At 39.3% G+C, this 24,258-nt stretch overlaps 1 protein-coding gene across 2 annotated transcripts; it reads left to right on the forward strand.

The window, feature by feature from the left end:
* Window positions 1–44: 44 nt before the first annotated feature.
* snx30 (sorting nexin family member 30) lies at window positions 45–24,249 on the forward strand. Of its 2 annotated transcripts, XR_003439807.2 has the most exons (10): window positions 45–353; window positions 9,834–10,022; window positions 11,881–11,991; window positions 12,188–12,346; window positions 13,724–13,913; window positions 14,413–14,612; window positions 16,392–16,478; window positions 18,899–19,051; window positions 20,265–20,383; window positions 20,737–20,859. XR_003439807.2 is itself a non-coding variant. In XM_027141112.2 (9 exons), exons 1-9 carry the CDS (start codon window positions 216–218, stop codon window positions 20,806–20,808), a joined length of 1,299 nt encoding a protein of 432 aa, XP_026996913.1. In that variant the 5' UTR covers window positions 54–215; the 3' UTR covers window positions 20,809–24,249. The 2 variants fall into 2 exon arrangements, 1 of the variants encoding a protein (XP_026996913.1); XM_027141112.2 differs by lacking the exon at window positions 20,265–20,383 and having other exon boundaries at window positions 54–353; window positions 20,737–24,249.
* The last annotated feature ends 9 nt before the right edge of the window (window positions 24,250–24,258 follow it).

Raw genomic sequence — 24,258 nt, forward strand, 5'->3', positions numbered from 1 at the left:
TTATTCATTCAGTTACGTAATCCGTTTAATGTTTGGATACTTTTATTTTTATACTATGTCCGCTTAAGCGTACTGGACTTCCGGTAATGCGCGTTGCCAGTCAGCTGACAGATGTTCGCCGCTCGTGTTTATGCGCTGTTCGGAGATTTTCAAACCACCTGAGGGGTCACAGATAAAGTGATAGCGCGTAAAGTGTATTTCTTCTTGCTAGCACAATGAGTGCCGGCACTCCTAAATCTCTGCCGTCGTCGGGGCAGAAATCTATCCAGGACATCAGCCACCCTCTGTGTGAGGAGTCGCTTCTCACACCCAGCCCAGATGCAGCAAACACCAGCAGCAGCATCGGCCACAAGGTAAAGCAGCTCCGTCCGCACACAGCGCCCTGTTCTGTTCATCAGCAGACTGCATGGGTTGTTTTTTTTTTTTTGGTGTGTGTATGTGTGTGTATGTGTGTGTGTGTGTGTGTGTGTGTGTGTGTGTGTGTGTGTGTGTGTGTGTGTGTGTGTGAGAGAGAGAGAGAGAGAGAGAGATTCATCACTCTTTATTGTTTTTATACCAGAATGTTTACATTGTCTCTTAACCTGAATGGTGTTGATTGTTGTGTTCACTCACGTTAATCGGTCTGCGTTATTAAAAGCATCAGAAAACTAGAATTGTAAACTTTGGCTGGTGTGCTGGGGGTGCCAATACTTTTGGAGGCAAGTGGAAGTGAGCAATTCCCCCTCATTGTGCTGAGTGTTTTGATATGTCGCATGTCCATTTTGTGGTAAATGTTTATTTCTGGGGGCGGGGCTACACGTGACGTCATCAGAAGACACATGACGCAGTTCCCTTCTTTGTTCTGAGTATTTTGATATGTTACATGTCCATTTTGTGGTATTTTTTATTTTTTTGGCGGCCGGGGCTACATATGATGCCATGTGACGTCATCCGAACACACATGATGCAGTTCCCCTCATTATGCTGAGTGTTTTGATATGTCACACGTCAATGTATTGGAAAGTTTTTGATTTTGCATATTTTGGGGGCGGGGCTGTAGAGAAAACCGAAGGGCCAGAGTCAGTGCACCAATTTGTCCAGAGTATCACCCTAAAGAAGCCAGCTAAGTTTGGTGTAGAAAGATTGCCGAGTTATAAACCTCTAAAACGCATAATGGGTGTCTATGGCAAAAAAGGGTACTTTGAGACCCGGTCTCATGAGTACCGGAACTCGTATCGCTTAGAAAAGTAACAGCAACAAACTTCAGACCAGTTTCTATGACATATCCGATTTTGGTGCATGTGGCTTACTGTGGCATGGAGTTACTCGAGAATTTTTTGTCTAAGAATAAAACAGAATGTTGGCTTCTACAAGACAACATAATTACAACTGATACAAACTGATCCTAAACATTAAAGCTTCTCTGTGTATTGTTTCACTTCTAATCAAACTGTTTCTTGTAACCTATACAAACATGACACAAAGAAACAGACTGGTGGTGGTTTGGTTTAAACAGCAGAAGTTACCTGTGTTGGCAGCCATATTTGAAAAATAAATAAATATATAAGTAAATAGTAAAGTGACAATAAACAGGATTTCTGCTGTTGTCGTGTCCCAAATGGATCTCAAAGCCTCTTCTCTTGATTCTTAAAGGATTTAAAACCCAATACCTGTAATACATTCATGGGTTACATCTCATTCAGCTCCATAGCTCTCTAGGTCATGAATTCGTGAATCTTGGGTTTGTGCACTTCTAAGGACTTTGGCTTACTATACACTTGGTCACGTTCTCGTTTCCTCATTTTATTTTCTTCATCTGTCAAGAAGAAAAAGCTGTAAACAAAACAAAACAAAAAATATATAAAATATGTGGTCTGTGGTAGCCTAGTGGTTATGGTGTTGGGCTACTGACTGGAAGGTCATGAGTTCGAATCCCAGGTCCACCAAGCTTCCACTGCTCGGGCTCTGAGAAAGGCCTTTAACCCTCAATTGCTCAGTTGTATAAACTGAAATAAATTGGAAGTCACTCTGGATAAGGGGGTCTGTTAAATGGCAGAAATGTAAATGTATTCCTGTTTAAATATAAATTTACAAGCTTAATCGTGTCTGTTTCTGGCACGGTAATTTCAAGCAGGATTACAAGCTCTAGCAATCGGCCTTTCTTAAATGATTAAACGTTTGAAGATGAAGTTGATTGAGATTTCCAGTTATGGAAAGTTGTGAGCATCGATGCTCTCTAGTTTTTGTAGCGCACTGGTCGTTCGCTCCCTAAAGAAATCACACAGTTCACTTTAAAATCTAGAGATGAATTTGGGAAGGAGAAACTCATCCCGCTCCCTGATCTGTGCCCTGACTACTGAACTAGGGACTGATTGAGATGTGCCCTTTCTGTCTCCAGTGCAAATCCCCTCCTTATGTTCAAGAGAAAAAGACAGCAGTAGAAGGTTTTATTCTTGGCATCTACACAGACAAGGCGATTACTTTGGACGTTAGTTGCAACCAACTAAATAATCACCACTAAGAACAGAAACAATGTTATGAAGAAGTATGGCTGGGGCTGAATTTATTTTCTAGCAGACTATAGATTCATGCGACCTAGATTCGATTTCCATTTGGACATTTCAGCCCGCTTCGCTGCCGGAAATTGATCAAAGGTGATTGAGGTGTTGCGTGTTAAATGCAGTCATGAGTGTAGTGAACATGAGCGAGGGGGATTATTATAGTCGATCTTCCTTTTTTCCCCTGAGAACAGGAACTGAATGCAGATAAATTTAACACATATTGTCCAGTTCACACGGAAAGAAGGACAGACGTTTATATGTTTAGTGTTTTTGGAGTTTGAAAGGATTGCAATTTTGCTGTTTGGTATTCAGAGGAAACACAGTAGAGCATTCCTGTCTACAGCTGCCTGGATATTGTGTGTGTCTCCGTTTGCGTGTCTGTGTGTACGTGTCTCTGTGTGTGTGTGTGTGTCTCTGTGTGTGTGTCTCTGTGTGTGTCTCTCTCTCTGTGTGTGTGTGTCTCTCTCTCTCTGTGTGTGTGTCTCTCTCTCTCTGTGTGTGTGTCTCTCTCTCTGTGTGTGTGTGTGTGTCTCTGTGTGTGTGTCTCTGTGTGTGTCTCTCTCTCTGTGTGTGTGTGTCTCTCTCTCTCTGTGTGTGTGTCTCTCTCTCTGTGTGTGTGTGTCTCTCTCTCTGTGTGTGTGTGTCTCTCTCTGTGTGTGTGTGTGTGTCTCTGTGTGTGTGTGTCTCTGTGTGTCTGCGCATGTGTGTCTCTGTGTGTGTGTCTGCGCATGTGTGTCTCTGTGTGTGTCTCTGTATGTCTGTGTGTTTCTATATGTCTGTGTGTGTGTCTCTGCGCGCGTGTGTCTCTGCGCGCGTGTGTCTGTGTGTGCGTGTCTGTGTGTGCGTGTCTGTCTCTGTGTGCGTGTCTGTGTGTGCGTGTCTGTCTCTGTGTGCGTGTCTGTCTCTGTGTGTCTCTGTGTGTGTGTGTCTCTGTGTGTGTGTGTCTCTGTGTGTGTGTGTCTCTGTGTGTGTGTGTGTGTCTCTGTGTGTGTGTGTGTGTCTCTGTGTGTGTGTGTGTGTCTCTGTGTGTGTGTGTGTCTCTCTCTCTGTGTGTGTGTCTCTGTGTGTGTGTGTCTCTGTGTGTGTGTGTGTCTCTCTGTGTGTGTGTCTCTGTATGTCTGTGTCTGTGTGTGTCTGCGCATGTGTGTCTCTGTGTGTGTCTCTGTATGTCTGTGTGTTTCTATATGTCTGTGTGTGTGTCTGTATGTGTGTGTGTCTCTGCGCGCGTGTGTCTCTACGAGCGTGTGTCTCTGCGCGTGTGTCTGTGTGTGCGTGTCTGTGTGTGCGTGTGTGTCTCTGTGTGTGCGTGTGTGTCTCTGTGTGTCTCTGTGTGTCTCTGTGTGTCTCTGTGTGTCTGTGTTTGTGTGTGTGTGTGTGTGTCTCCGTTTGCGTGTCTGTGTGTACGTGTCTCTGTGTGTGTGTGTGTATGTATGTGTGTGTTTGATAGTTTACACCTCTTTCCTATTACACCTTTTGATATAATGCACTGCTCCACGCTAGTAGTTTCTATTTCCCCTAATATGACAAATATTAGATTTTTGCTCCCCCAAGTAATATTGTCATCCTTCTTCACTGGGTTCAATAGCAAAATAGCAAGATATGTAGTATTTAAAGATGACTAAAATAGGAAATTGGTATGCAAACTAGGCTAGATTTTGCCATATAGTGTATATTCAGTATATATTCTATAGCAGGGGTGTCAAACCCAAATTCACAGTGGGCCAAAATATAAAACTCAGATAAAGTCAAGGGCCATACTGAATATTTATTGAAAAATGAACTGCAACTGATATGTAATGTTCAACCGTTTTCATATGGAAACAAACTTTAGTTTTGCTTAAACACAGGATTTGGAACAACCAGAGCTTGATATTACAAACACATAAGAAATTAAATTTGAAATAATTTAATAAATTAAATTTGAATTTGAAAGTGTTCATTTCGCAAACTTTGACTATACACTTACACTATATGATAAATTCTCCCTCATTAAAGTTCCAGGCAGATTTTGCAATCTCTGCTGCCACAATAAAGCTTTACAGCCTTTACAGCAGCTTCACTTTCTGATTTTGCTTTCATGAACATAGTCTGCCGGGAAACCTGACTTTTTTCATCTCCTCCGCCTTCTGGAGCTTCTGCTTAACGTCCAGGTCCTTATACTTCTCATAATGTTTCGTTTCATAGTGTCTTCTTATGTTATATACTTTCGTTACAGACATGCTAACTCCGTTAGCACACAAGACAAACAGGTCTGTCCTTTATATTCGTACATTACATTCGTCCATCTTTCGTATTTTTGTGGAGGGTGAATTAACTTGCCCGATGTGACTGTAACATGGTTGTTAACGACTGTCAACAGAGAATGAGGGGCGCTTGCTGTTTGTGACTATGCGTCAATACAGTGGCAAGGCATTCTGGGATTTGTAGTATTAGCGGAGCATGCGGCTAGCCAGCTGTAATGCACACCTGATATGATCTCGCGGGCCAAATATAATTACACATTTGGCCCGCGGGCCAGAGTTTGACACCCCTGTTCTATAGGAACAAAGCAGAGTGATTGCATCTCCCCAGTGTCACTAATCATAAGATCTTCCTCCATATGCAAGCTGCTCAGTTTCAAGCTCTAAAATTGGTGCCTTTTAAATGATGAGTGACACATTGGGTTTAAGGACTTCAGATTGAACCAGTTCACCACATCTGCAATTAAGCGTTTCTTGTATTAAAGGCTGTATCCTTTTCATTTGATTCTTTCAGCGCTTTAAAGAAAGGCCAGGTCGAAGCGCTTTTTGTACTGAATGCGCTACATAAACGACGAAGACGATGATATTATCCTTACAGTGATTTTCTTTAAGCATAGATCTTCATTGTCTAATCTGACTTGACAAACACATCTCTTACAGTAATAAACTCTTAAATCTGATGCCAAAGTACAGAGAAACACACGTAGTCTTTGCACACGTAGTATTGCTAAAAGTAACATTGCTTTAATTCATGCTTTCAGGACACAGTTTGAAATAATACACTGAGAGATAAAATTGCTGTTTTGACATCCAGGATAAATAGTGACAAAAGGCCTGTGTTCAGTTCGTGGTCATGTAATTGGCTGCTTTGAGAGCCTGTTGTTGATTGTGTGTCTTTGGGAACAAAGATGAAGATTTAGATCCTCCCCCGTCACTGTGGACGAGCTACTGTGGATCTCTAAAACAGTAAATTAGTGAGAATGTTTTGGCTTTTTGTGTCATTATTATTCTCTCAACATTGTTTAACATTGGAAAATTAGAACAATATTTGTAGCTCATGATCCAGGATTTGGTTTATTATAAATCGGCTAGAACTACGAAGACTATAAAGCATGCTTCAGTCTGTGCTGTCTGTTGTTTTAGTATCTCTGGATAGCAAACTTGGTTAGTTGTGTTATGACCTTGAGAAGAAGATGGAGTCTGATGGATGATGGGAGGCTGGTGAGGAAACTACATACATACGTCATGTAACTTAATTTCTAGATGTTCCATAACATAAAACCAAACTTTAACTGGCAAAAGATATGACACTTTGGTCAGAATATATATATTTTTTAAAGTCATTTGCAACTTGCAGCTGTATAAGAGGAATAAAACACTACTGGATGTGCTGCTGCTCTGCCACATCATATGACACCATCGTTCATTATTTTCATTTACCGGCATGTCTGGAGAATTGTATTCCCTACACAGACAGTTATCCTACCACTGTACAGTTCTGGTCCATCACTAGTTGATGACTGAGTCGAATCCCAGAGACACAAAGTAAACGAAGCATAAAGCATAAAGACTTTGACCTGGTGCTTTTTTTTTTCTTCTTTTATCAGCACATTTTCTGCTTGCTCGCGCATGAGGAAAGAGTAAACCGTGTATCATGTTCTTGACCTTTTTTTTTTCTCTTCCTGATGAAGATTGTACAGAAAGTTTTACTCCATTCATGGTGTAAAATAGTCAAAGCAAACTCTGAGACATGTTTTTTAAAACTAAAGTGAATCTGAATCGCCTGTTGCGCCGAAGTCAGCATTCTTTCCGACACGAATCAGATTTTTTATATAGAGATCAGACAGGAAGGTCTGAAAGCTGACTTCCAGTCCGAGACAAAAACGTGAGATTCCCTCTCCTAGATTTAATTTGTTTAATAGCATGTTTCACTTCCATCTTGTTGCACTGCAGCTTGTAGAGATCCGCAGCTGGACGGCGTTAAAGCGTGAAAAAAAATCATTTCAGCTCTCTAGCATGTGGGCATGCAGTCAGGAAAATGCTGTCACCATTTCCAAAAGTACCGGATTCAAAAGGAGGATGTTGGCGAGAAGAAACTGTTTTTGCAGCAACTTTTTTTCCTTTGCTTCAAGACACAAATCTTTTACAGGTCTTAGTTTATCTTCACTGAAATGTTCTCTCTGCAGTGTACCGATCTGTTCAAATGTATAGTCAGAGGTTTTCGGATTGTTATGAATGAGACTTGCACTTATCCTCATGTAATAACATATAGAGAGATAACTACAGTTCACTGCGTTCATCCAAACACAAACAAGGGGTTTGTTATCCCATATTTTTCAAACACATCGTTTTTTCCCCTCTGCTTTTAACACAGAAATGCTGGTAATATGTTATACATGTTAACTGAATATGAAGCATTTTCAAACATCCTCCGAATTGAAAAACAAAACATATGTTTTGTAAAATCCAGAAGTGTCACTGCTACAACTTGTCTAATTGCATCTCCAGTGTGCCGTGTTATAAATGCACTAGGACTCGGCCATGTTCTTGGTTTGTGGTTTGTTATTTCTTGATTTGAAGCTGTGCAATTTAATTGGACTCAATACTGCTGCTAACTCCAGGATGGAAGGTGAATGAATAAACTGACATTTTGTCGTGTGTGTGTGTTTGTGTGTGTGTGTTTGTGTGTGTGTGTTTGTGTGTGTGTGTGTGTTTGTGTGTGTGTGTGTTTTCCCTTCATTTTCACCTTCTATACCACTCAATACACTGCTCTTAACATTATTCTTGAGACTTTTGACATAACAGTTTATGAAGTATTGTCACCGTCTAAGTAACACGGTTCCATTCAGTTCACTTCAATTCATTTGTATGATGCTTTTAACAATGGACTTTCCTCAAAGCAGCTTTACAGTAGTGTAGAAACATTGAATAAAAATAAACAAGTTTAAATTGAAGTTACTTTTCATCTCTAACATTTATCCCTAATGAGAAAGCCTGAGGCAACAGTGGTAATAAAAAAACTCCCTGAGATGATATGAGGAAGAAACCTTAGAGGAACCAGACTCATAAGGGAACCTCATCCTTTTTTAGGTGACACTGGACAGGAAATAATGTAAATACAATAAATAATGTCCTTTCTACAACAGTTTCTATTCAAGTGGAATTGTGCAACCGAGAGCTTCTGAGGAACCAAAAGTTCAGCATCATTTCTGAGCTCATTTTAAACGGAATATCACTTCCTTCCTGCTAAAGTCTTCAAATGTTCACTGATGAAGACTCGACCACAAAAACGAGCTGGTTTTTAAAATCTTCTTGTGTTTTCTGATATTATTTCGAAATGGCTGTCGTGTGGATGGGATTTTTCTTTGTTTAATCCATGTTTTCAAGAATATTCATTTACACATCAATAGATGGCTGAATTTTGCATGTATGCATTCGATCGTACATGATCTTAGCGTTTTGTTTAAAGAAACCTGGCTGTTTGCATCAAGTTAAATTTTCCTCAACTTTCCTGTGTCGCTGAAAACCTTCACATTTACTCCAACAGTAAGAGAGACAGTAAGTAGAGACCTACATAGAGACCAACAGTCTCTATCCTTTATTACACAATTTTTTTCTCAAAACACTTATTTCATATGAGAAGCATTCATGTTTTCTCCAGCTGTTACGGTTAAAGCCTAGATAATCATACTCGGCATTATCTGTTCATCGTATTGGATATTTGGTCTGAATTGTCCACTTTGTTTAGTTGTGCTTTATTTCCACCCCAACAACCCCCCCCCCCCCCCCAAGTCCCTCATGGCACATTAGCAGTCTTTCAGTCTTCGTTTCAGCCCCACGAGGCCTGTAGGGTGTCTTATTTCTGTTTGATTTTCTAAAGTGTGCTCACGAGGGCTTTGTTTGCACCTTTAAGAAACCCTTGTACAAGGCGAGCGTAGAAAACTTTATAGAAATTTTACCGAATGGAAAATTAAATGAAAGGTTTTTATCAAATCTTGGATTTTCACCAAAAATTTCAAACTATTGAAAACTCATTGTGGGCACATAGTAACTACCCCCACAGACATCCGAGGGTGTAATAATACAGAGATGCTATCTTTAAATAGCGAGCTATCGTGAAAGCTCTTGTGTACTCTGCGTCTGCTCCGTAAGGATGCTGGCCGAGTGTTGATTTGAAGGAGCACGTGGCGTAGAACCGCATCACGGACACGTTATAGATTGTAGACTGACTGCATCATGTCTCGTTCACTTACACTACGGTGTCATTAACACAAGGCTTGTGGTTAATGATGCACGTTACAAATTATCAGTTATACTAAAAGCAATCTAACAAAGCAGCCCAAAGTGCGATTTAGACAGAAATAAGTGATTTATTTGTTCTTAAAGAAGAACTCAGTATTTTTTTTTAAATATATTTTGTATTTTTTTCTAAAGTTTGTCATGAATTTTGAAATAATGATGCACTGATTTCATACAATACTGATCTTCATTACTGACCAGTATGCAGTCAATAAGCTGATTGTGTTCATGTGCATGGTCTCTTTGTGTTAAGTCGACTAACACGACGTTCACTGGATGGGTTCATGAAATCAAAAACGATACGATATTGATCGAGGATTTCAGTCCATTCTCGATATGCAATGCGTCAGTCCCTCCAGGATTCTACAATTTTGCGATCAGGGGAAATCGAGACAAATCAAACAAGCTACACAATATTCAAAGCAGCTTGCAGTTACTCAGAATGACTGCAGATTGGGCCAAGACGTGTCATGTGACGTCAAAATTTACCGAATTCAGCCAAAGCGCTCTTTGACATGCGTTGAACATGAGAACAGCTTTAGTTTAAAATGATTACTGATATTTGTAGTAATTGTGTCTTCACCGGTAGCAGTTTAAAGAAAGAAATCCTGTGCTTGCAATTTAAGTAGTTTTCCAGAAGAGAAGCAGTTTTTGGCTTCAACAATCCCAGAAAAAATATTCTGTGAAATTCTGTGAAGGCACTGATCAGTACATCAATATGTGACATGTATTCACAATTTTCGCTGTATTTTAGGACTTGAGTCTCCCCAATGGCAATGCAGTGGACACGTCCAGCCCGGGCTCTTCGTCCTCTCTGCTAAATCGCTTGCAACTGGATGACGACATGGATGGAGAGACGCGGGATCTCTTTGTGACCGTGGACGATCCGAAGAAACACGTGTCCGCCATGGAGACGTACATCACATACAGGGTGTCTACTAAGGTTAGTGGGTCTTCACTAATTAAAACAAAATATTATAATATGTTTCGGGGGGGGGGGGGGGGGTATTTGGGGAGACACGAACGGACGGTGGCTTTGTGGTAAGCACGGTCGCCTCACACCTCCAGGGATGGACGTTCGATTCCCGCCTCCACCTTGTGTGTGTGGAGTTTGCATGTTCTCCCCGTGCCTCGGGGGTTTCCTCCGGGTACTCCGGTTTCCTCCCCCGGTCCAAAGACATGCATGGTTGGTTGATTGGCATCTCTGGAAAATTGTCCGTAGTGTGTGAGTGAATGAGTGTGTGTGTGCCCTGCGATGGGTTGGCACTCCATCCAGGGTGTATCCTGCCTAGATGCCCGATGACGCCTGAGATAGGCACAGGCTCCCCGTGAGTAGAAAATGAATGAATAAATGTTGAACTGAATAAAGAATATAATGATGTTTTTTATCGGTTTGTTTACCAGCAGCAACATTCTGTCTTGTTCTGTAAAAGTATTTTGTTATGGAAGGTTGAGCTTTCTACACTTTTCTCATTTTCCTTCTATAAAATTCTTCTTGATGAAGTTGCTTCTTATTTGACCTTCTTTTTCACTTTGTCACAACGCATGTGAGCATTCCAGACAGACCGGCGCTAATTGAATCACAGTTTCAATTTGATATGAAATATCACAGCAACCAGACAAACTCTTAAGTTAAGTTGAATCGCTGAGCTGGAAATTGCTACCAGTCACAGATTCAGGTACTTGGAACACTTTTCAATAGTCTATTTATAAATAGTCTGTTTTCATCCTGTTGGTAATTTAAAGAAGAGAAAATAAAAAGATTTAAGTGACAAGCTATTAGCAGTGAATTCATCTTCCCTGAATGATTGCTTTCTTTCTGTTCTAGGAGACGGTAATCTTTAGCTCGGAGTGGAAATAATGCCGTGGTTAAAGCTGCGTTATGTCTCCATTACAGATTATTTCTATAAAGCTTACCTAATTCAGAGAGACAAAGACAGAAACACTCGGAGCTCTCGAGCCGTTTGGCTATTGTATAGAGTTATTAAAACTGGTTTAAGTGTCTCACAAACCTGATATGGATTTTAAACCATACCTCACTCATGCACAATCGTCCTTTCCCCATTTCCAGCTTTGAGCTTTAACTTTAAAGCTGAAATTACAGGTTTAAAAAGTGACGTTTGGAAAAAGATGCATCTAAGTCATTTTTAGATATAGATACAGATTATATAGAAAATATAATATAGAATGTAGAAATTGGCACAGAAGTTCTTGATTCATTTCTATAATCTCTAACCGTGACATGTTATTTAAGAAAGAACCATTTAAATGGTTAATATGCTTAATGTTTATAAAGAACAGTATTTAACATTTATATGGTTATATGCTTAATTTCACAACATTCTACAGGCAAATCGCTTCGATTCGGATTGAAACGCAGGTTTATGTTCCTCATCAACATCATACTCATGTCGTGGTTCATTCCATACTATAATAGGATCGACAGTACAGTCTCCAGGTGGACATGAGCTTACTCCAATAAACCTACAGAAGAAGATAATGGGACCAGTTTATTCATTTATTTATTTATTACATAGAGCTGCTTTAAAGGGAAATACTCATTAACGCTGGTTAACGTGTCTAAGGCACTTTTGTTCTATCCGGTACTGATTGTGCAAATGTAGAATAATATTAAGGGACTAAAATTAGGAAGAAAGTTGTGTGGGTGGACGAGCAGAGGAGGAGAATGAAACTCTTGTCAGTGTCCACTTACTGTTTGTGGTTGTGAATTAGAGAAGACTAATTTGCAAAGTATCTTTCGTCTAAGTATGGTCTGATCTTTTCTTCTTTTTAATCCATAGACTACAAGAACCGAGTTTGACCTCCCCGAGTATTCAGTACGACGGCGCTATCAGGACTTTGACTGGCTGAGGAACAAGCTAGAGGACAGCCAACCAACCCACCTTATTCCAGTAGGTAGAGCCTCTAATCTCAGTTATTTAATCGATCTGCCAGCCAGGAGAGCGTAATTACCCAAACAAAACTTTTACTTTAGTGATTTTGGAACTGATATTATTTTCATCTGGTGGCCTTTAACTTTCGAAACCTCAGCTTTTGGCTGACTAACTTTTGTCTTTATTCTCGGTTATGTTTTTGTTGTCTCCAAAGCCTCTTCCTGAGAAATTTGTGATGAAAGGAGTGGTGGATCGTTTTTCAGAGGAATTTGTGGAGACGAGAAGAAAAGCTCTGGATAAGTTCCTGAAACGGGTCGCTGATCACCCTGTCCTTTCCTTCAACGAGCACTTCAATGTTTTCCTGTCTGCCAAGGTGTGTGTGTTCTTGTGTGTGTGTGTTCTTGTGTGTGTGTGTTCTTGTGTGTGTGTGTTCTTGTGTGTGTGTGTGTTCTTGTGTGTGTGTGTGTTCTTGTGTGTGTGTGTGTTCTTGTGTGTGTGTGTGTTCTTGTGTGTGTGTGTGTTCTTGTGTGTGTGTGTGTTCTTGTGTGTGTGTGTGTTCTTGTGTGTGTGTGTTCTTGTGTGTGTGTGTTCGCCTGTGTGTTCGCCTGTGTGTCTGCCTGTGTGTCTGCCTGTGTGTCTGCCTGTGTGTCTGCCTGTGTGTCTGCCTGTGTGTCTGCCTGTGTGTCTGCCTGTGTGTCTGCCTGTGTGTCTGTATACATATTTACATATGTGTTTGTGTGTGCGCGTGTCTGTGTCTGTGTCTGTGTGGTGTGTGTATATACATATATACATATGTGTTTGTGTGTGCGCGTGTGTGTGTGTGTGTGTGTGTGTGTCAGTGTCTTGACCATGGATGCTTCCAAGAGATTCAGAAAAGAGTTTTTATGTAACACACACATATGTTACACACACACGTTAATTGTGTACAGATTATCAAAATAAAAAGAGCAACAGTTTTAGGTTCCAATTCCAACTCTTTGTTCGGTGTACAGGTTTATTGGCAGAGAAACAAAAAAAAAAAAGAAAACTTTGCATTGGTGACCTGATGGGATAGTTTTCACTTTCATTTATACATCACTGATCAACACATTAAATTGGATTTAGTTTCTCAAGAACTCTAATGACTCACTTTTTCCATTCCCTTCACGTAACCATGGATACGTCTTTATTCAAAGCTTTTGAAGTGAGAATAAATAAATTTTTTATGGCAGAGAAATGTTCTACTGGCCCAAAGGTTATATCGGTCATTGCTGCATTATTCATTAGATGATTAATGTCTGACATTTAATTTAAATTTACACGCTCATAGATTTTATGCTATTAACAGTCCTAAGATGGCGGGGCTAATATTATATACGCTATCGAGTGAACATGTACAGAGACACGTCACATGTCAAAGTAGCTGAAGAACAGCAGACATTTTTGCTGATTTATGCAGTGAACATACATTTATTATTATGATTATGTGATTTGTAGCTATACATTTGCATATAAAAGCCACTAGTATCCTTGGTCAAATCAGCAATGTGTGTTTTATTACTGATCCTTTGACAGATATCTGATTTTGCAATCATTTTTATAAAACTTTTCATCTAAATGAATCATGGACTTACTCAATATTACATTTGAAAAGAACCAGATTTTTAAGAAAACTTAATAAATGTTTACTCTTCTGTAACGCTTACGTCAAACAGCACTAAGTACGTTTAATTAATGCGATTATTTACTCTTATTTCTGTTTGTGTTACAGGATTTGAATAAAAGGCTAGGCTTAGCTCTGCTGTCCAAGATGGGCGAGTCTGTGAAGTACGTGACGGGAGGCTACAAGCTGAGAGCACGGCCGGCAGAGTTTGCAGCGATGGGCGAATATTTGGACATGTTCACACAGAAGCTAGGCACCATCGACAGGATAGCACAGAGGATCATCAAAGAGCAGTCAGGTAAAAAAGACAATGAAAACACCATGGAAAGATCAAACTGCATTTCATTGTGGTGTGATTTAATAGCAAGAGTTAGTAGTGAATGTATTCATGCCATTTTTGATGCCCAACCCCTAAACTTCTCTTAAACGTCTGAAGTTTAATGCTAGACTTTAACATCCTGTCCGTTATTTGTTTAGATCAGTAGGACTGCTTTAGGACTGTCTAAAAGTCTTTCTAGACTAGTAATAATCGTACGATTTCAAAAGATACCTTAGAAGAGCTCTGCTTCACAGATTCTTTATGCAATTATATATAATATGATGATAACAGGTTTCTGTTGACAGTTTTTATGGCAGAAATTAGTTCCTACCCCTGCTTGAACAATTCCGTGCAGCTTTGCTTCTCTTTGCAAGAAAGCAAACTTTTGACAATGTTTTAATTCCAGCTGCAGTTGGCTCTAAATTTGCAAATAAATCCCAGTTTAAGTAACGTTCCTTTCCTGCATGTTTCTCCATAGAGTACCTAGTGGAGTTGAGAGAGTACGGGCCGCTTTACTCATCATGGGCATCTTCTGAGCAGGAGCTCCAAGAGCCACTGGACGGCGTGGCAGGCTGCGTGGCTAACTGCTGCAATGCTCTGGAGGAGCTCACAGAGGACATGAGTGATGACTTCCTACCTGTCTTGCGCGAATACGTCCTCTATATTGAGTCCATGAAGGTAGACTGCCTGCCAGACCTTTTACGTGTGGTCTTTGGGTTGTGATTCTAGGAATGTGCAAGGATCAGTGGACTGCTTTCACTGCCTTTGAGGAACAGACAGATAGTAATTGGAGTTTCTGAGAATGTTGGGTCTAATTTGGGGACTTTTTCTAGGGGCTTGGTCTGAGCCAAGATATTTGATCAACATATTGTTTTTCTTGGCTGATCAAGAGTCCATGCTTATTAATGTGTATCCAAATGGAAATGTGTCTCCTTGACGAAGGCGGATGGACTACAGGAGCAGAAGACCACATCGGGTTCTGCTCCTGTCAGAGAAGAACAGAAATCTGAAGCCTGCGAGGGAGTGTAGCAATGGTGTGGTGTAGGAGAACTTGGGTGGGTTTGTAAACAAGCGGCTGGATTGTGGATCAGTTGTAGAGGTTGAATGGCAGTGGACAAGGGACTGAATGAGTGGCCTGTGGGGATAGTAATGGACATAATGAGGGGGCATACAGTATGTAACAGAATAAGATAAAAGCATGATTCTAATTTCTATTTTTGCATGTCAAACAGTAAACAAAACTAAAGCAGGAACTAAAATTGTGAGTGGGGAAGTGAAGATCTATTAGACCACATGGTCCATAGGATTGCTAATCATTCAGATAGCTCACTATCAGATTGTTGTTTGTTGCTGTCGGTGAAATTGCGGCACTGTTTTGTGCATGTACATAAAAAAACAACAACAAGCGGTTGACCAGGTTCAGATAGTTATCAGATGGTGTTGTGTAATTAAAATAAATGTCAGTACAGCTGCAGAACCCTTATAACCCTTGTCGCGTGCTTTACCATTGTATGCGCTGCACATTGCCAAGATCTGTCATATTTTTGGCAAGTGTGCACATATTTTAACATACCTCAGCTTCCTTGACCTTTGCTCTCGAACCTTCTGGAGTGTCTCCCAGTCACATGCATACATACACGGCACAAAAACCTAAACCTCAGCAGACGATGAAACCTCCGCTTTCCTTTTGCGCAAGAGTCTTAAAGAAAGGAAGAGTTACACAAGAAAACATGGAGGATACAGTTTTCACAAGCCACATACTCACCCTTAAGTTGTGGTTTTGTATAAAATGTAATTGCATGTAATATGATAACATAATAGGCATTATTTGTGAAACTGAAAGCAGAAAAAAAAAACAAGATCCACACAAGAAAGCGTGGACTTTAAAGAATGAAGGATATAAAAATGCAAGCAACAAAGAAAAAACCCCATTGCTCATATCCTAATTTCTGTAAACAGATGGGCTTACTGTAGGACTGCTCTTCGACATTCTGGTTTATTATATACAGTAGTTAATTATTGCCTTGTAACAGAAAACAGTGAGCGAATTAAACAGTAAAAACATCTTTAGTTCTTCAACGGGAAGGAAATGCATATATCCTTCAGTTGACAGCAGCCTGATTAGAACAGCTCAGGAGGCTCAGCGCTTCTCTGGTGCTGACTTCATGTTGTTAACTTTTCCAATCTCCGGGGCCATCATTCTTCTCCCTGGAGTTCCCAAGCACATACTTCAAGCCAGCGTTTATGCAAAGCTGTTTTAATAGCTTCCATATTGGAGCTGCCTCACTGTGTGCAAGTGCATTGATGCCAAACGCTGGGCTGTGAACTAATTACATACAGCAATGACTCAGTGTATAATGGCATCTTGGTTTTATAACCGAATTTTTGGACACTTGGCAGATTGATTACAAAGTTTATACACAGTGTTTCAATCACTTTGTTACTCTCAATTGTCAGAATGTTTTGAAGAAGAGGGACCAGGTCCAGGCTGAGTACGAGGCTAAACTGGAGGCTGTAGCATTTCGTGAGGAAAAGAGGACAACAGTAAGTATAAATATTTTTTATCATGTATGACTCTGTTTGGAGCAAAAATAACACCAGTTGTAGAGAGTATATAAAATTGTAATATAGAAATAAAGTGTCATAGTTAGCAGGTGTGGATGATGTGTGAGAAGTTAAACTTGACCTCTTGTGCTGTTATAGGAAGGTTATCAGTTTGGTGTGGTGTGTAATGATCTGAAGTGAAGTTAATATTCCCACCCTGAAGCTGATTATTTGTCAATAACAGCATGTCCCGAAGAGTTTTATTCCACTTACACCACAGCAGTTTGCTAATGTTAGCAATTTTGAATTTTATCAAATGTGATCATTTTTAATCAGAGTCAGGTTTATTGGCCGAGTGTGTTGACACACACAAGGAAGTTGGTTCCAGCTGTTTGTGACTCTCAAAAGTACAGACATAAATATCACTGTACAATACAAGATAATACAGACTATACAAGACATTGCAGATGTGATACAACAGACATTATGAGTATTAAATATGAATACAGATTATATGACTGATCAGTTATGTACATAAAGTGTGGGAAGTGCAAATAACAGTATTGTGCAATATTATGCTTTTTGTACAATATGCAGCAGCGGTAGAGTGTGTAACATATACGGATGATGTGATGACTGACAGTTCTGATAGATGCTATGAACAGGGAATATAATTATGGTGAGTTGTTAATCAGGATGATTGCCTGGTGCCTGGGGAAAATACTGTTCCTGTGTCTGGCAGTTTTGGTAAACAAAGCTCTGTACACCTGCCAGAAGGGAGAAGCTGAAAGAGGTTGTGTCAAGTGTGTGAAGGGTCAGTAGTGATTTTTCCTGCCCAGTTTCTGATTCATGTGTCGTACAAGATCTGGGGAGTGGGCAGGGGGGCACTAGTTATTTTGTCCTCTGTTTTTACTCTGCGTTTCCTGTTTTTTTGCTGCACCAAACCAGATGGTGATGGATGACAGGACAGATTGAATGACTGCAGTGTAGAACAGCATCACCAGCTCCTGTGGCAGACCATAATTAACAATAGAATATCTTGACATAGAAAATACATCCTCTGCTGGGCCATTTTGATGATGGAGTTTATGTTGCACTCCCATTAATATAATCTGTTTAGATTTATATTTAATCCATCAAAAACATATGTCATCGCAGCTAGTCCCTTCAATCTCTTAAAGTCACAAGAAATATGACCCTCTCTATGTTGAGTACATTCCTGTGTTGGAAAACATTAAAGTTCTCCTTACAGCATTGACACTGACTCTATCCATAAACATTAAAAGCTACTTAGAGAAAACTTCACCATATTAAAAAATACTCACATATTATACAAATGATTAGAATGATTCAATTGCAATATAACTTTGCACATTACAGATATTTAATCAACACCATATGACCAAACAGTGCTGTGGTATAAGGCAAAATATCACATCGCAGGGCTTGAAAACATCCAAAATATGTACAGCATAACACAATATTTAGTCTGGCTGAGGTTTTGCTAGCAGCGCCAGCAAACTTGTAGAGCCACAATAGGAAAAACTGTTAAACAAGAAACAGCAGCTAAAGAAAATGTTCAAAGTTAGAAAAGCAATGGCATCTGATAACGCAGACTAAGAAATGTTTCATGATGCTTATAATGTGTATTTTGATATCAGTGCAATAGTCGTATATAATTTCTAGGAGCAGCTGTAAAATTAAGTAGTCCTATTTTTATGAGAGTATCCCTGAATAGTGTACGTACAATGTTCATTCATCAATGTTTTAAATTACATTCAGCCATAACATTAAAACCACCTGGTTAATATAGTCTAAGTCCCCATTATGCCAGCAAAACACTTATTTGTCAAGGCATAGACTTCACTGACTTCAAAACTTCAGTGATATGACATTACACCAAGAAATTCTGGTTGTGAGATGGGGTCTCGATGGATCGGGCTTATTTGAGCAGCATATCCCATAGAAATCTTTGAAAATTGGAGCCAATTCAACAGCTTGATTTTGGCATGTCCTATAAACCATTTCTGGTGCGTAATTGGTAGTGTGGCAGGTTTTTGCGTCTCTGATTTGGAGATCCTCCAGGACGGTTATTTAGCTATCACAATTAGGCTCTTTACAAAGTCACTCACTCCAAAATATTAACTTCACAGCCTGATTTAACCTAATATATCTCACCCCTTTATAGGCTACATTATAACGAGATAATCAAAGTTATTCACTTCACCTGTCACCTGGCTTTAATGTTTTCACATCAGAATGTTTTTACAAAACGTCAGAGAAGGTTTTACAAAAGTATTAGGGTGAAATATGGAAAATCTTTGCTTCATGACAAGAATCTAGTGACACGAGGTTTCTGCAGTGTCACTTAGGTTGATATTTGCTGTAGGGAGTAAAGTTATCCGTGTGTCCTCATGCAGGTGCCCACAGATGTGGAGAAATGCCAGGATCGGGTGGAATGCTTCAATGCTGACCTGAAGGCTGACTGGGAGCGCTGGCAGAACAACAAACGACAAGATTTCAGACAGCTGCTGACCGGCATGGCAGACAAAAACATCCAGTACTATGAAAAGGTAAAGGACAGACACATGACTGAGTGGCAGAGAGAAGGAAAATGGGGAGAAAGCTAGAAAAGGAGGGGATCAGAAAAATCAAGGGGTGTCTGAATGCTTATAGTTCATGCAATGAAAGTGACTGTAATCTCAATGAGATTTGCTTATATTTGTCTGTCACTGTATGGCACCACTATATCGTCAAGGGTAAGTCAAGTGGACATCTTTTACTTTTCCTTTACATTCCTCTAGAATTCCTCTAGAAAAATATTCTCCAGTTTCTGATCCAGGTTTTTTTTTTTAATCTTTAGCACAAAGATATTTGTATGATATGTAGTACAGAGTTGATTCTTCTGTTTCTATCTATCTATCTATCTATCTATCTATCTATCTATCTATCTATCTATCTATCTATCTATCTATCTATCTATCTATCTATCTATCTATCTATCTATCTATCTATCTATCTATCTATCTATCTATCTATCTATCTAATCAAGCCCATTTCTGTTACATAACCAAATAACAGGCCTCATTTATCAAGTTGGATGATAAAACAAATGCATTCATAAATTTTGCAGGAGCAAGAAATATGTTTAACAGACTTCAAATCTTATGAAAACATTGAGTGATTATTTTATACACAGATTTTACTGTCAAGTTGGAACACAAGAATTTAGTGAAATATTAACATATTAAATTAGGACAAAAGAAAAGGCAGCCAATAAAAGGAGATCTAGTTAGTCTGGGACTGTTGTAGCAGATGAGCTGCAGTGGCTGGGCTGAATTATTGGAGAATTACCACACACTATATTTAAGAGACACTACGCTTTTACACACAATATAATCAAAAGATTGGTAAATGACACTTAATGTCTTTTGAGGCCAGTTTTTCCAAGCTTTGTTATACACATGCAATCATAGATTATAATCATAGCTTATCTTAACCGATTACTAACAATTAGGGTCAATTTAGAGAAAAATTGTGTACATTTCATTTTGGTCAAACTATCCTTTTTGCTGATATCCAAATTTTTAGATTCAAGTTGCATGAATGTATTTCCAGTGAAAGAATTGAGAATCTGGCTGTTTTGCTGCTCTTCTTGTGGTGTCAGGAAACATCTATCACATCTGTATACACACCAACTCGAGAACAGTCATCAGCTGCACTGATTGTAGTCCTGAAATAGCTTGGCTTGGCTTGCGTAGTGCATTTCTTTCTTTCACCTTTTAGCTCTTCAGCTGGCCCAAACACTGACACGCCGCTGCTAAATTCCAAACACGCCTGCCAAAGAGGACAGTACGGAGCGCTAAGCTGAGCAGGAGGAGGAGCTGGACTTTATTAATTAAAAGGCAAAATCAGCGAGGTTCAGAGTTCACTGAAAGCACATAGAAGCACTTTGTTAAGTCTTAAGAAAAGAAATATTTAGGATGTAGCTATGCATAATAAATATAAAGCCTGAATAGATTCAACATCAACAGAGGACATTTTTACTTTGATTGTGCACCATTAAGGACGACTTCTTTACACTGGCTTCTGAACGGAAGCATTTTTTTGTACAATAAAAGTGCTAAGGCTAAGTTTACTAAGCATAAATTATAAAAGAAAATTGTATGCATAACCGCAAACTTCCTATTTTAAAAAAGATCAGTCTGTAGAATGGCCAGATGTTAACAGCTCCTTGTGCTCTGTGTCCTCTCTGCAGTGCCTTGCAGCATGGGAGTCCCTCATTCCAGTCTTACAGGACAAACAGGAAGCCAAAGCAGAGACGAACTGAGCATGTGTGTGTGGCTCACCTGCTCTCGGGGTTGTGACCTGCTGAGATCTGTGTGAGACCATGGCCCCATGTCTTCATGTATTTTGGCCATTTGGGGACCAGTAGGTCAGGGGAACGAGACGGGCTTCACAAAATGCTGTACGATATTTTTGTTGCATTTGGGATTTTTTTTTTATTATTATTATTTATGAAATCCAATCCAAGCACCTCGTCCTTCCCTCTGGCCTTCAAAGAACATGCGATTTTGTGTTCTACTGAAGCACAGGGAGACAAACCACAGAATGACCGGGAAGAAAGAGAAAAGAGAAGTATAACAAGCTACACTTGCCATTCTCCAGTGATTTTCTTTTTCCATAAATTTCGCTTGCCCTCTTAATGATCCACTTTTATCACTGCCTCATTGTCATTGCCGTTGTCCTGCACATCCTGACCACGAAGAGGCAGGCCGAGGATCGTCCACATTCCTCTCACCAAAGTTTAGTGTTTTTTGTTTGTTTTTTTTCTTTGCGTTATTTCAGGAACACTATGGATCTGATGCTGTGAAATGGCATGAGCTCTTATCTACTTTATTATACTTACAATTTATGTTTTTGGTTGTTGACTCTAAATGAAGTTTGCCTCTCAGCCCTACGTGACTCAGATGCTTTTCATAATCACTCCAAATTGCTGGCCCCAGCTTCACACGAGTTATTGTGCATTAATGTAAAGGTAGCTCTCTAATAAAGGCTGCTAGGAATAGGAAATGCATTCAGATCACTCGAGGAGGAATTTCTTTCCACAGGGATCTTATTTCTCAGAAGGACATAGAACAGTAGATCCTAATCCAATCTTTAGCATTTATTAAGTATTAACACTAAATAGTACTAATTAGGAATTAACTCTGGGATTTAAACATGTTGTATTTATATTCTTTTCAGAGCAGGTGTTTGAGATCTAGGAGTTTTTCTTTTGAAGACTGGAACTTTAAGATTCGGTGTTTGTTCAGGTAGAAAAAGCTGCTGCGAAGTGAAAAGAGAACTTAATACTTTTCTTAGCGATGGTGTTCATAGGGTTATGTGACACCTCTACATCTGTCATTGTAACTGTTCTAACATGTCATAGACCAAACTTATTTCAGCCGGGACAACATTTCACTAAGAAAGTTTTTATGGCTAATGACTTAAAGATGTTATGGAACTTCCTGGGCAGACACATGTGACTTTGCCTTAGCAGAAGTACAACGAAGTACTAAGTCATCCGTCACGCCGTTCTAATGCAAGTCATAACACAAACTTGTGCCAATTGGACAAATGGACAAAGCAATATTTATTAAAGCTTTTGTCATAAGATAACCTTATGTCAATTGGACATCAAAATGGACAACATTGTCTTGTGCCAGCAAATGCATATTGGTTTAGGCCTTTATAAATCTTTATATTGCTTTATATCAGTTGCCATAGTGGATTTATATACATTCGTCGTGTAGCCTTATTAACACAAGTAAAATGTTACTGAAAAACGATAACTTTACTCCATTTAAGCTCATTGTTTGTAATGGTAGATAACAGTATGCTCTCAGTGTCAGCCTGTGGAAAACATTCACCATCCCCATGTACACACAGATTTATTAGTTAAAGTTTGAATTATGCTCGATTTAGAAAGTTTATACACACTACAGTTATAACAGCAGTCTCAATATTCTGGGTGACTGTGTACAAGTCTTTTTGTCCATCTGCTACAACACACCACTGAATGCTGCATGTTCTCTGTCTGTCTGTCTGTCTGCTGTCTCTGAGTCTGTTTCTCTCTGTCTCTTTCTCTGTTTGTCTGTCTGTCTGTCTGTCTCTGTGCCTGTTTCTCTGTCTCTCTGTTTCTCTCTCTCTCGCTCTGTCTGTCTTTCTCTCTCTCGCACTCTCTCGCTCTCGCTCTTGCTCTCGCTCTCAGCTGTTAACAGGCCTGCTGTTGTTCAGACCACAATAAAGCTTTGCTGTTGTAGGTTCTTATAGATCCATGTTCCATTGTGTGTATTTTTAAGGGACAACTAATTCTATTCAAATCTGCAATTGAGATCATAACAATAATCTTAAGAATGTGTCTTAAGAAATTGCACTCATCTCATTGGAAAGTGCTTTAAAGCCATGCCACCTTTTTTGTTTCATTTGTCAACATGATTTTGTAAGACATCATTTACAAACATTTACATTTGGAAATGTTTTATAATATTATTCCAGATTTCTAGGTTAAGCATGAATACAAGGGAACTGTATGTTAGACGGAAACGTGCAGCTTTGGCGCCATCTGCTGGGTGATAAACTTGTTGTTTACTACTTTGCTATATGAACGGCTCTGAAAGGAAAACTCCATCCTGAAACACACTGAATATGTTTATAGTAAATTTTGTGTGATGTACACAGCTGTTCTGGTGCCAGTTTGATGATTTAGTTGTATTCTTGTTATTCGTATGAGAGGTTTCTTAAACACCAGTGGTAAAGGCCAGGTTTTGTTGTGTTATCTAGAAACATAAGAGCAAGAGCTTCTTTGCTCACTCTCATTAAGTGCATTGGAGACAAACAAATGTTAGACTCAAAGCCTTGTGCTGAATCATGGCTAATGTTTGTAATGATGGCAGAATTAGAATGAATGTCAAATACATTTTAATTGCCACCAAGGATCATAAATTTATTAAAACGATTGATATTCAAGCTGTTCAAGGTGGAATTTTCCTTTATGCTCAAAGGTTTGATCAGTGGAATTGAAATCATTATGTGAAAATAACTGAGACACAACCTGAAGTGTGTGCATGTTTTTTTATTGTGCAATATAAACGTCCTAGTTTCCACTCATTACCAAATACTTCTGCTTTCTCTTAATCTCTAACGGTTCTGCAAAGCATTTATGTGATAATTAAGGCAGCTACACTACACTGAGTCCTGTGTGACTTTGTGAAAGTTAATTTTTTGGGGGATTAATACTTTAGGTCTATGTAAATGAACCAATTGAATGGATCTTTTATCATTCTGGATGGACACATGGGCAAATAAGTTCATCAGGTTTCATTAGCAACAATTATTTTTTTTTTTATTGTATGAATCCTTTTCTCCTTTGAGTCCGATGGCAGGGAGGTGTGTTTGTAAATAGCATTTGTCAGTCTGACTTTTTTGTAATGTCTAAATGAAACTGCTTTGTAAAGCTGGCTTCTGTTTCAGATAGTCAGCAAGTCTGTGCGAGGCTGAGAAGTTCAATATGGCGGTGAATATTTTGTAATATTAATATAATTTATAGACCAAAAAGGTTTGTAGCCCTCAGTTCTCCCCTAATTTTTCCTTTGTGTGAATTGTTTACTGTAAACTTAATGTAAATGTCACTGTTTCAATTGCAGGAAAATGACATTGATGTTTTGAAACTATATCTTTACCGAACATATTTTAAACATTGAACCAATTAAAAAGGATTGCGTTAATGCTTTTTGGA

Source organism: Tachysurus fulvidraco, chromosome 20, assembly GCF_022655615.1.
Source record: "Tachysurus fulvidraco isolate hzauxx_2018 chromosome 20, HZAU_PFXX_2.0, whole genome shotgun sequence".
In the NCBI taxonomy this organism is placed as follows: Eukaryota; Metazoa; Chordata; class Actinopteri; order Siluriformes; family Bagridae; genus Tachysurus; species Tachysurus fulvidraco.

What these genes read in the sequence shown, in the direction of transcription:
- snx30 (XM_027141112.2), top strand. Translation starts at nt 216, where the DNA reads ATGAGTGCCGGCACTCCTAAATCTCTGCCGTCGTCGGGGCAGAAATCT. An exon ending in AACCAACCCACCTTATTCCA is followed by an intron (nt 11,992 to 12,187) that starts GTAGGTAGAGCC and finishes TTGTCTCCAAAG; the next exon opens with CCTCTTCCTGAGAAATTTGT. An exon ending in ATGTTTTCCTGTCTGCCAAG is followed by an intron (nt 12,347 to 13,723) that starts GTGTGTGTGTTC and finishes TTTGTGTTACAG; the next exon opens with GATTTGAATAAAAGGCTAGG.